Consider the following 12,629-nt stretch of genomic DNA (forward strand, 5'->3'; position numbering starts at 1 on the left):
CTTGATTGTCCTGTCCTTCCTGTTTGCAGCAGGAGCAGAGAGAGGGAATGTGGCAAACCAAGGTGACCAGTGGGCAATGCTGAGGTGTTGGAGGACTTCTGTGGAAATGCCCCTCTGTACCTCCTGGAAACACCATTTCTCCTGGGTCGGTTGCCTGGAACCTTGGCATCCCATCCTCCTGGGCAAGAGGTCCATGCAGGTGCCCAGGTCCCACTGAGGGCCCACCTCTTCCTGGGCTCTCCAAATTCATGTGGGGACTGAATTTTGGGCCACTACCAATGCGTGGAGCAGAGCATGCTCAGGCAGTTCAGCATTCTGCATCCAGCAGTCAAGAACAAACTCAGAGAACGAAAGTTGGGACACTGAGGGTGTGAGGCAGCAGCTGGGGCTCAGAGCTGGCTAGACCCACCATGTTTCTGGGGGGCAAAAGATGTCTTGAACTGAGCTAAAAGTAAAGGGAATAAAAATTCTGATTGTTCTGGCTTTGAACCTGGAGTTGTCACGTGGGGAGAAGTAGCACACTGCTCACGGCACAGAAAGCCCTGCTCCAATGAGCCACCAGTGAGTGGCATGGGAGGGCCAAAGTGGGTGGCACAGAGTCACAGCCACGCTGCACTGCCTGGGAGCCACCCTGGTTCCAGCACGTGCCCCAGGACATGCGTGTGGCTGAAGAAATGCTGTGGCCGTGCCTCCTAAAAATAGCCCTGCCATTGGGAGCCCAAGGGGTTTGTTTGCCCAGAGTGACTCAGGTCCCTGTGACTTTACAGCGTCAGTTAGTGCTCAGTAATGTGTGTGGATAGATGCACTGCTGGGATAGCACGGGGGGTATCATTCACAGTGATGTGATGTCACACCACTGCTGTAACGTCTTGAGGGGATCCACGGGAGCCCCTGTGGTGGCACGGAGAGCTTCTCACGGCGCTGCGACAGTCCCAGTGTCCCTGAGTGAGAAGGATGCTGATCCCTGGATGAGGGGGTGGGAAGTGACATACGGTGACAAGAGGTGACAAGGGGTAACGTGTGATGGCAAGAGGTGACACAGTGTGACAAGGGTGACACGGGGTGACACGGGGCACTGCGGGCTCTGCAGGTGCAGGGGGCACAGCAGGGACGCACGGTGGCCCCTCCTGCACCCCAGCCCCGCTCCGAGCCCGGCAGCCGCTCTCAGAGCAGCACTGCGGCCGCCGCTCGCACTCCGCAGGCGCGTACGGGCCAGGCCGCCCCGACGGGGAGAGTGGGGCGGGGAGGGGGAGCGTGGGGGGGGCGGGACGGCGGCGGCCGCCCTCGGGACGAAAACAGCGCACAAGCGGCAGGAGGCGGCGGCGGCAGCGCTAGGACCGCGGCGGCGCCGGGCTCGGGCTCCGCCGCACACGGGCACGGCCGCACGCTCCGCCGCACACGCCGGGCCGAAGGGCTGCGGCGGGGCATGGGGAAGCGCGGGCGGCCGCGGAGAGAACCGCGGGGAGCGGCGGGGGAGGCCGGCGGGGCCCGGTGTCCCCTGGGGGACATTTTTAACACCGGGCCGGGGATGGATACCTTCCTGCACAACGTGCAGGTGCTGCTGGAGGCCGCCAGCTACCTGGAGCGGATCGAGAAGGAAAATAAAAGTGAGTGCGAGCGGGAGGCTCTGCGGGAGGGGGGAAATAAATAATCGCGCAAACTTTGGGCCGGCTGCGGGCCCCCTCGCCTCGAGCGGCGGACAGTCGTGGGACCACCGTGTAAAGTTCGGGGGGAGCGGCGGGGCCGCAGGCGGTGGACGGGAGGGGGTCTCCGCTCGGGGCCGCGGGGAGGAGGCGGTGTCACCGCTGCGCTCCCCCCGCCGGGGCATGGGCGCAGTCACGTAGGCAAACGGCCGCGCTCGCCACGTCGCCGCGGGGAGGGCAGGGCCGGCCACGCGGGCCGAACGGCGGTGCGGGGCAGTGGCCGGCCTTACCGCCGGCCTCCCGCTCCGCGGGCGCGCAGGATGCGCGTTGCCTTTTACGAAGCGGTGCGCACAGTGAGAGTGAGGGTTGACAGGCGGCGGGACGGAGGCTGCCGCTTCGCGCTGGGAACAAAGCGGGCACCGTGTGCGGAGCGCTGCGCGCACCGCGGAGCTGCGCGGAGCGGCCCCGCTGCGCTGCGCCCCGGGCCGGCGCCCCGCCCCCGCGCAGCCACATGGTTCGCACATGGAGGCAACCCGCCGCGTTGATTGGCGGAGACCTCCAGCGGGGCGTGGCTGCGGGTGTTCGCTCCGCCAATAAGCGACGCCGGGGTCCCCCGTGACGTCACGCGTTGCTGTGCGGGGCGGCCCGGCGGGGTGAGCCCGGGCTGCCGCTGCCGTTGTGTCCCCGGGTCACACGCAGGCTGCTTTCCTTTTCTTCTTCTTCTTCTTCTTCTTCTTCTTTTTTTTTTCCTCTTTTTTTTTTTCCTATTTCATAGCGATTTATTTTTTTCCTCTTTTTCCTCTTTTACTTTCCTCTTATTTATTTATTTATTTATTCCCTTTCCCCCTATTTATTTATTTATTTCCCTCTTCCCGAAACACGCGCAGCTCCCTCCTCTCTCCCATTCCCGGCGCACGCCGTTCCCCCGTGTCTCCTTCTCCATCCTCCCTCCCCTCCCCCCGTACGGTGTTCCCGTGCGGTGTCCCCGTGGTGCAAGAGCGGCTGCCCCCGCACGGACCCCGCAACAGCAGTGGGGGGGGGCACCGCTAGCCCTTGTTCTCCATCGTCAACTCCACGCTGCTTTTCTCCTCTCAAAAGTAGAAATAGCGCTGTTGTGTTGGTTGTTTTTGTTTTTTTTTTTTCCCCTCACGTGCGAATCGGTGTTTCGTAATGAGCCCGCAGAGCCCCGTATTGGGGGAGCGGAGCGGAGCGGCCGGGCGGTGCGAGCGCTGAGATGATGGAGGAGCGGGCGGAGCTCAGCGCTGCGCCTGAGAGAGCGGCGGTGCTTTGGGGATCACTGTGGGACCGCCGGTTGTTTTTTGTCTTTTTTTTTTTTTTAATTATTTTTTCTTCTTCTCTGAGCTTGAAGAGGATGTGTCAGAATCACGCTGGGGGGGGGGGGGGGGGGATTGCCAACAGAATTGTTCTGCCATTGTCTTGCAAGAGTAACTGACATTTCACGCATTTTATTTAAAAGTGCATGGTTTTATGAGGTTCTGTGTCTGGAGATGGAGAATGGTGCTCCCCTGCGTGAGCAGCACGTGGGGATATGGGGGTTTTGTTGCCAAATATTGAGAGGAAGGAGTAGTATCCAACCAGCTCCCTTCCCGGCACTTGTTTTCTCTCCATCTTCCGCTTAGGAGAACCGTGATAGCAGGGAACTCCTTGCCTCAATCAGGAGATGCTGCACAATGTCTCATTGTTTATTTGCAACCTTGGCGTTTGGGGTTGAACAGTCCCGGCTGGCCCAGGGCTCGCTATGGAGCGTGCGGTGCGGTACGTGACGGCGGTGAACGGGCGGCTTTGATGTGTTGCCTCCCAAACAAAGAAAATTGCTGTTGGAATTGGAAAACAATCCCTGAACACCACGGGACCGATTCAAAGGCAGAAATAGCTGCAGGAGCGGGAGGGTGATGTCCTGGGTGCATACCTGGTCCTGCTGGAGGGAGAGCCGTGTGCTCAGCTCCAGTTTTCGCACCGGGATCCGCTGCCCTTTGGCTGCTGGAGCAACACCGATGGCTCCGTGCTCTCCGTGCCGGCTGTCAGACGGGGATAATGGCTCCGTGCTTATCTTTACAGGCTCCTACCTGGCAACTAGCAGCAACAAAGGAAAGCAGCCCCAAAAGCTTGGGGCTGAGCTGGGCACGTGCTCCCTGCTGCCTGCCGGTTCTGGCTGGTGCCCGGCAAGGCTCTGCTGCATTTTGGTGTGACCACTGAGTTACACCAATGATGGGTGCTGTACACATGGGGAGTGACAGTGCCCCGGGAAACATGGCCTGAAGAAAACAGGACTGGCAGAGAGGTGTCTGGCTCCACCTGACCTGTACACATGATGGGGACAAGGCAGCAAAGTACTGGGGTGCTGTCTGAGATTGGTATTGTGGTTTTGGGCAAGCTTCAGGCGGTGATGACCCCATGGGATAGCACTGCTTGTCACTCAGACTATAGAATCATAGAATAATTAAGGTTAGAAAAGACCTCAAAAAATCATCCAGTCCAGCAATCAACCCATCACCACCATGCCCACATGGCTGGGTGATGCAGCAGCAGAAGTGCATTACAGTGGAGTGGATTATAGTACAGAGTCTGGGTAGAATGGAATCCTATTGTCATAATGCTTGGGTAAAATGGAGTATTTATCTATGGAGATAATGCTGAATCCTTTTTCCAGTTTCATTGCTGGAAATGGGGAGTAGTGCTGCCTGCCTGCTTGAGGCAGCTCCCATGCCTCGACTATGGAACCCAATCCCAACACATGTTGCAAACTAATTGCCAGGTAGGACATGTACAGGTTTCCAATGACCTGTTTCTAGAAATCTGAGCTTGGTATCAAAGGAATAGAAACAGCACATGAAAAATGACATTGGCTGTTTTCAGAAATGAAAGCCCTGCTGAGGGCAGCCCTGGTGGTGTATCTATCACCTCTGCAATACACCTCACAACGAAGCCTGCATAGCAGTGTGTAGAAGCAGCTGAAGTGCTGGAGTTGGGAAGGCGTTATTAGAGGGACTTGAAGTAAATTCAGCTGGGGTTGGTATGTGCCAAACATTACCTGCGTGTTCACAGGCTTCTGTTTATGTCAGTACAAGTTGCATAAACACATGATTAATTCTTTGAATGTGATGCCTTATCTATAATAGATGTGGTATGTATATGTGCTGAGCTCACTGCAGAGACAGACATGCTGTCTCATCCTCTTCCAAAAGCATGATGGCCAGCAAACCAGTGTGACACTGGTGTCCTTATTCACAGTTTAGCACAGGTGTGTGTGTACAGGACAGTGGACTTTGGTCCTTGCAAAAAGACAGCCAGATTTTCTTTGCAGTCTGACTTTCAAGTGCTGCCTATATTTAGTGACCTTCTGACCAAGAATAACAAATGGGTGACTGTAGATTTGTCCTTTGCTCTTCAATAAATCTGTCTGAAGGGAAGGAAAACCGAGCCTTGAAGGTGAGTCAACGCTGTATTCAGCTTGTGGCTCCTTCCACTGTCTATGCATTTTTGAGGGTCTTTTTTTCTGACAAACCAAAGTATGGTTCCCATAAGGTCAGTGAGAGCTGAACACATGGCTCAAGGTCAGTATGGATTGTCTTGGATCTTACAGTGATGTAATATGGTGCAGTACAGACCTCCTTCACTTATATATTTTTCTTCCAGCTTACAATACGCTCCCTTACTTCCTCCTGGTTCATAACCTGGCCAAAGTGATTCATGTGTCAGCTACTTCCAGGTTGTGTTATTTCGACTCGTGCTGTTTGTACATCATCATGAAATTCAGAAGGAAGCCATAGCAGGAGAAATGATAGGGTAGAGCAAGAGCTGCAGGGCTGTGCCAGGAGCACTGCTGAGAACTGATCATGTCCTTGGCAGCAGGGCATCCTCAGGCTGGCAGAGAAGTGTCTTCTGCTGTTGTCTGGAAAATCCTACCTTTGAGAGACCCCATCCTGTGTATGTTATTTTGCTGTTTATTTATTTATTTGTTTATTTTCTTGAGGGAGGCCCTATTTCTGAATTTTGTAGGTGGATCAGTCAAGTGACTTGACTGAGTCACTGACTCAGAATGAACTGGGGCACGGTTCAGGTCTGAAAACAGAGGAGCACGTCTCCCAGAGGCTGGGAGCAGGCAGCCCAAAGAACAGTACACGCCTCCCTGGTTTTTGCTTTACCCGTTGGCACAGAGTAGTCTTTGGATCAGCGTATACAGCACATGCTTTGTTCACACTCAAACTCATGGATGTCCAGGTGGTTTGGCTGTGAAAAAATTCTGTCCTCCCATTCAATGGGCTCCAGGTGCCAGTGGGAGTGCTGAAAGGGATTATCTGGTGCCTTGCAAAAGAATGAGGTTCCTGGGTGAGAAATGAAGCCATATCCTATAGGTGCTGTAGGATCCTTGCAAAAGGTATTGCAAGCATTGGAACAGTGTCGAGTAGGTGAATGGAGACTTGGTTGTTGCAGCATGTGCTGGTAGCTTCTATATTCAGGTATGTCATAGCTGCTCCCCTGGATATCAATCTGTTTTGTGAATCTGTTGTCACCAAAAATTTTCTCATCTGACACCCTCTGTGTATTTTTTTTTTTACTGATTTGAGAGCAACAGAAAATAGTTCCTAATGGATACCTCTGTTCATGCCTTGGTTGCAGGGGTGTTAATTTTGAAGGATTTGAAAGCAAGGTTAAGAATTTGCAAGAGTTTCCTTTGCCCACCTTCGAACAAACCCTGCAACTGTTGCCATGTTCGCGTTCCTCCCACAGGTTACAAAGAGTTGGAGACAGGACAGTTTGAGAAGCCAGAAAAGGGATGGAAAACTAGGCAGTTTAACTAAAGGTATCGCCCTTACTGAAAATAACTTCCAGGTTGCAAAGCACCATGTTATTTCTAAGCCTCGTGCTCAAAGCAGAGGGTTGGTCATCTTGATGGGTGAGCTGTATTCTTGTTCTACCGCTAGCTGAGGGCGTCTTCGTGCAGTGATTATGCTGCTTACACCTCAGTTTCCCTTCCTGCAGAGTGGAAAGAAAAGAAACCTAAAGTCATTGCAGTTTTGAGAAGCTTAAAACATTACTTTCTGGAAAGCTCCTAGAAGATTCCCCTGATGGAAGCAGCTACTTTAGTGTAAGTGATTGTGGTACTGGTTTTAAAAAAAAAAAAAAAAAAAAAATCAAAACAGACCACATCTGTTTTACTTGAATAAAATAACACAGCAGCATTTCAGATGTAAATATTAATTGATTTCTGCACTGCAGATTTCTTCCTGGATATTTAAATTGTTGCTAAGGAGGAGGGAAAGGCTATCAGGGAGATTAACAAATCCATTATTAAGGCTGGAAATGGAGGGCTGCCGAAGTGCCATTTAATAAAATGTAAAAAGCCCCTTTCTAAAGGGCAAAGCAGCAGAACACACAATGAAAGTGAATCACAGCTGCCAGAAGGGATGCCAAGCAGCAAGCACTTATAATCAGAAAACTGTACTTACAGATCATTCGGAGCCACTAAATTAAATGATCTCATTCTCCCTTAAAATACTTTTTCCTTAAGCCCCTCCCCAGCATAGCCTGTGGATTGCTCAACCCCATTTAAAATGTGACTTTGGGGTTTTTTTGGTCGGTAGTTGAATAGCACCAGGCGTCTTCGTGCCATTCACTTTGCACCCACTTTTGTTTCTGTCACACACAACTCTGGTGTTTTGCAGGCTGACCTGCCCGCACTGCCACTTGGGATGACAACTGACAGATTTTACAGATAAGCTGTGGCTCTGTGGTTGGCTGGCCGATCCCTGTCAGGCTCCTTCTTTGGGAAGACATCCCAGTTTACTCTCAAATTCGTCTTTGTTTCACACAGATTTTTGTAATTGTGCATTATTTACTTAAGAAACAAAGACGTGGAAGCTGAGCTGAAATATTTAAAGAAAAGCTAACTACACTGAATCCACTTGGTTTTCTTTCATGTCAGCTCTTGCAACTCTGCATGAGTCTCTTGATACCTTTCGTTGGTCACAGGCTAAAGGTCCAGCCCTGTGAAAAGTAAGCCCAATCAAACAGCTTTTCTGTTAGGTTGGCATTAGCTTGAGATTTGTATTTTAATTCTGAGTATTCTGATCAATTTTTTAATGTTCTGTGATTACTGTTCCATTTCCAAGTGTAGATTAAGCACTTTGGATACTGGTTGTCATACAGTCGCGTGCTAACAGGTTTTGAAGCTCTACTCCAGCAAGCCTTAAAAGTTGTTGGCAAAATTCAGCCGCAGAAGTGGTGGCGATTGGTGTGGAAGCTGGGATGTGAAGTGCTTTCCTGGGGGGTCGGGAAGAGTGGGGACACACAATGTAGGTGTGACAGTGTCGAGAAGGTGAAGCATGCCCTATTTGTGTGGTGCTTCAGGCACCCCGCAGGCTTTCACAGGCACACAGACTGTCTGTGCTCTTTTGTCCGTAGAGCACGTTGGGCTGGTGCACGGATTGTGCACCTCTGCGCTTTCAGAAGCCCTGGAAGCACGGCAGCTTCTCTTTAGTTAACGCCTCTACAGGTGCAGCCTCCCTTTGCTCTTTTATTGCCCCGTTCTCTGTCCTTCCACGTGCGGAAGCCTCAAGGAGAAGCGTGAAGTGACCGCAGGCCTCTCGGCCCAGCCTCGTGCTGAGCCCCGGCGGCGCTCGAGGAAGGGCGGGCGGCTCGCCGTGCCCACTCTCCCGCCGCCGTCGCCTCAGGGCCGGGCTGCGCGCCCCGCCATCCCCCCGCGGGCACAGCCGCCGTCCCACAGCGCCCCGCGGCGGCTCGGAACTACATTTCCCGTGCAGCCCCGCGGCGCGGCGCCCCCCTCCCCCCTTCCCGTGAGCGCCCGGCGGAGGTAAACAAAGTGGTGCGAGGCGTTGGGGGAGGCGGGCGGGGCGAACGGAGGGCCGGTCCTGGCGGGGCCGCGGGGTAGAGCCGGGCGGCGGGGGGGGGTAAGCCGGGGCGGAGGGGCCGAGCCCGGCAGGGGGCGAGGGCGGGCTGGGGGGCGAAGCGAGGCGCGGGCAGCGGCAGGCTGGGCGGTAGGGACGGACGGAAAGGCCTCGCTTCGTTGCTTCCTCGGGAGCGGGCGTCCTCGCCGTCTCCTCGCCCCTCTGAGGAGAGCCGTCCTGGGGAGAGAGGGGTCGATGTGAGGGGGCTGGGGTTAAGGGGGAAGCCGGCAACTCCTCGCCCCGCAGCCCCCCACCCCCCCCCGCTGGGAGCCTGGGGGCCGAGGGGGGCCCGCAGCCCCGGGGGCCATGGAGCAGGTGCAGCTGATCAACATCCAGCGGCTGCTGGAGGCGGCCGAGTATCTGGAGCGGAGGGAGAGAGGTAATGGCAGGCAGGAGCCGGGCTGACCGCCTGTGGTGGGAGCGGGGTCGGGGCCAGGAATCCCTGCGGAGGGGTGAGAGAGGCCGAGGGGATCCTCGAGCAGGGGCTGAGGCGAGGGGCACGGCTGGGCTGTGGGTGAGGTGGGGGGGATGGCAGGAAGGGGAAGACGAGGTGGATGTGATTTCTGGAAGGAAAAGCAGGGGCTGGCTGGAAAGTTTCCCACTGGACAGGAAGGATGGGGTGGGAGGTCCTGGCGTTGCGGAATGAAACGTGCCTGATTTGCTCGGTTCAGAGCTGGATGGGAGGAGAGGTGAGGCACAGTCTGGGCTGTCCCGGCTTCTTTTGACGCTTCCAGATATTGGAGATGTGCTGGTCTTCCTGCGAGGTTGGCAGACCTTTTACACTCCCTTCCTCTCTTTTCTCCACCTCCTGGTCCACTTTCTCTGAATACATCAGCAGTCGTGTTTCCCTGTGCTGTTGTGTGTAAGGGCTTCCCCAGTTAGGCTGACGGGTCAGTAGTGAGGCCTGCCAGCTGACTTCTTTTTTTTTTTTTTTTTTTTTTCCTGACCCCTTTTTTATGCCCTGCCTGTTGATTCTTGTGCAGAGTGCGAACATGGCTATGCCTCGACCTTCCCCTCAGCTCCAAGTCCTGGACTACAAGACCCAAAGCCCACGCGGAGGCTGAGCCGGGCAAGGAAACACAGCGGCAGTGGCAGCAATGCAAGTATTGCCAACAGGTACGACATGGGCAGGAAAGTGTGGGTGCAGAGCTGGGTGGGAGGATGGAGCTGAAGAGGAAAACTGGGAGAGAAAAAATTTTTTCCCAGGAAGATGGGGAGAATGTGAGTGCAGGGGGATTCAAAGCTGGGGCACATAGGCACAGCATCCCTTCTGGATGTGTAGCACTTAAAGTAGAGGGACACAGGGGAGCTGTATCTGCGGTACTGCCAGCTGACTCTGTGCCAACGCTCAGATGCTGCAGAGAGAAGAGGAATAGGGAGATCTGTTCAGAGGGTGCAGGGAGGAAATAGGCAATAGCTATTCCCATTATGTACAGCTGATGTTTTTCCAACCCAGAAGTCACTGCTCTTAAGGGATAGCATGCATGCAACCTGAGCGCTCTGGGGTTGTAATGACAGGCATGACTTGAAGCAAGGAAATGATGTTTTGAAATGGATCCCCTACAACAAATGGGAGAGAGGGAGATGACTGGCTGCTGCATGCAATGTGTTAAAAATTCAGTTCAGGAAATTGAAGCTGTCTTTCACTCTGGCTTTCAGGGCAGTGGGATTTCCCAGCTTTCTGATAGCTTGGTAATTGTAGAACTTCATGGTTTTGACACATTGCTTATTAAACAATACCATATTTCTTGGTTTGTTAAATCAAGTAGAGACAACCGGATTAGCCCTATCACTCAGTGCTGTGGAAGGATCTGCTATTCCCCTCTAGTTGCTGTCCTTTTTTTTTCTTTTTTTTGTGGTGTGTTTGGTGGTGGTGTTGTGTTTTTTTTTTTTTTTTTTTTTTAACTCTGTTCTGTGGAATTATTTGGACAGTGCTGAGGATTTCTGGCACAGGGAAACTTTAGAAAGAAAGTATGATTTTGAATAGAAAATTGCAAGCTTGTGTTTACTGCAGTGGGGCTCATACAATCCATGAAATGGTGGCAGGTGGCTCAGGTGATTGAAGCTTTCTTAAGGCCATTGAAAAAAGACCAGTAGAGGCTGTGGAGGAAAGTGTCTTTGCTTACAGTGATTCTGCTTTGGCAGCATTTGATAATAAAGCTTGTTTGAAGTGATGTTAGGACACCTTGCTGCAGGGAACTTTTCTACCTCAGGATCATCACACCCTGGACTCACTGTGTGCTGCATGTTTGTGTTGCCTGCCTCAATTCACCCACCCTCTCCTGATTTGAGGGCAGTTGTAGTCATTTCCTATTTCCCATGAACCCAAATCCCAACCACTCTATGTTGAAAAATGACAGCAAATGCTGAATTGAGATGTGTGTTTTTCCCTCGTAGGTTTCTTGCATGTTATTTTCCATCCCACACCTCTTTTTCTCAAAGGCCTTTGTCATGGCAACCTGCCCTTCTCCAGAGGAGGGCTGGAAGCACATTCCCCTCAGGAGCTTCCTAGCACTGAATCCTGTTGCCTTGGGACTAGCAAGGGATGCAGAGCACTCCTTGTCTCTGGGATGTGGGTGTACAGCGTGCCCTGCTGGCACAGAGCTCCCAGGCATGCCAGCACAGGGCCCCCAGGCACAGCTCTCTCAGGGCAGCTTTGCACTGAATCTGTGGTGGGGGAGGGGGATAGGGTAACAGAGAGGCAGAAATGATACTTTCCAGCCTTATTTAAAACCTTCAGTTTTCAAGGAGTGTTGAACACCAAATGAAATTTTTGTTGTAAAATTGGTAGGCACCATCTTTTGGCTTGAGGAAAGTCTGTTCCAGACAGAGATCTGAGTGGCTCTTTCTGGGGAGCTCAGACCTTATACATACAGTTGGAAATGGAAGTTTCTGTTAGCGCAAGTCGTAGCAGCTTGCACTTGCTGTAGGAGATGGCAGGCCTTCCAGATGGCTGCAGTGCTGGGAAGTGACAACTGTGAAGTTCAGGATGCCTCCAGAATCACTGCAGTGTGTTTTGTGTGATGCTGAGTAGAGCATTAGCCTTGTTTAAAGAAGGCTCTGTATCACAGAATCATAAATTGTTTGAGTTGGAAGGGACCTTTAAAGATCATCCAGCTCCCCTGCAATGAACAGGGACATCTACAACTCTATGAGGTTACTTAGAGGCCCCTCCAGCCTGACCTTGAATGTCTCTGGGGACAGGGCACCCACCACCTCACTGGGCATCCTGCTCCAGTGCCTCACTACTCTTATCATACAAACTTATTTTCTTATATCCAATCTAAATCTCCCTTCTTTTAGTTTGAAACCATTTCCCCTTGTCCTGTCACAACAGACCCTGCTAAAGAGTCTGTCCTCTTCTTTCTTATAGCTGCCCAGTATAGTTTCCAGAGGTCCCTTCCAACCTCTGGCAGTCTGTGTTTCTTTCTGGAAATGCTCCCTGGTTGTGTGGCAGTGGAGCACTCAGTACTCTATGCCTGTGGTCCCTCTCAGAGTTCTGTGCAGACGTTCACAGGCAGAGCATTTGTTCAAACAGTTTGTTGGCATCTCAGCACAGGCTGGAGCTCCCAGAGGTAATGGACTTTTCCCAAGATTTTGAATGGTCACTGCCTGGATATTAGCAGGCTTCTCTGTTGCAAGCCGCCATGCGACATCATCTTCAGTTGCATGAAGACAGGTTCCCCAAAATGTGGTTTGGCAGCAGAGAAAATGTGCAGATGCAATTCCCACTGCCTGTTGAGTAACGTCTGCTGCATGTCCGGTATGCTCAGTTGTGTGGCACCAGTGCCCAGGGTGTGTCTGGGATGGACAGATTTTCCACTCTGCCCTCAATGAGCATGCCAAGGCCCCTCTTGCATGGTCCCTGCGTAGCCACAGCTGAGAGGGGTAATGCCAGGTTCTGTGAAACGACCACCTGAGCTGTGCCAGTCCATGGACAGAGAAGGCAAGGTGAAAATTGATGATTTCACTGGCAGCAGCACTGACTGCTGTGCAGGGGAGACCATCCCAAGAAGGATGTTGCTTCTCTGCCACCAGCTGAATCTCATCAATGCAG

General features: G+C 52.9%; 1 protein-coding gene across 2 annotated transcripts in view; it reads left to right on the forward strand.

The window, feature by feature from the left end:
• Positions 1–1,326: 1,326 nt before the first annotated feature.
• The window catches only part of MXI1 (MAX interactor 1, dimerization protein), a 50,822-nt gene continuing 39,519 nt past the window's right edge, over positions 1,327–12,629 (forward strand). The window contains exons 1-2 of one of the 2 annotated variants that reach the window (XM_031597502.2): positions 1,327–1,607; positions 9,556–9,688. In XM_031597502.2, coding sequence (XP_031453362.1) covers positions 1,427–1,607; positions 9,556–9,688 — 314 coding nt within the window. In that variant the 5' untranslated portion in view covers positions 1,327–1,426. Of the gene's footprint in view, positions 1,608–8,588; positions 8,952–9,555; positions 9,689–12,629 lie in introns of those variants that run through there. The other variant, XM_031597504.2, reaches the window with a different exon arrangement.

Source organism: Phasianus colchicus, chromosome 8 (genome assembly GCF_987193195.1).
Source record: "Phasianus colchicus chromosome 8, bPhaCol1.hap1.1, whole genome shotgun sequence".
NCBI classification, from domain to species: domain Eukaryota; kingdom Metazoa; phylum Chordata; class Aves; order Galliformes; family Phasianidae; genus Phasianus; species Phasianus colchicus.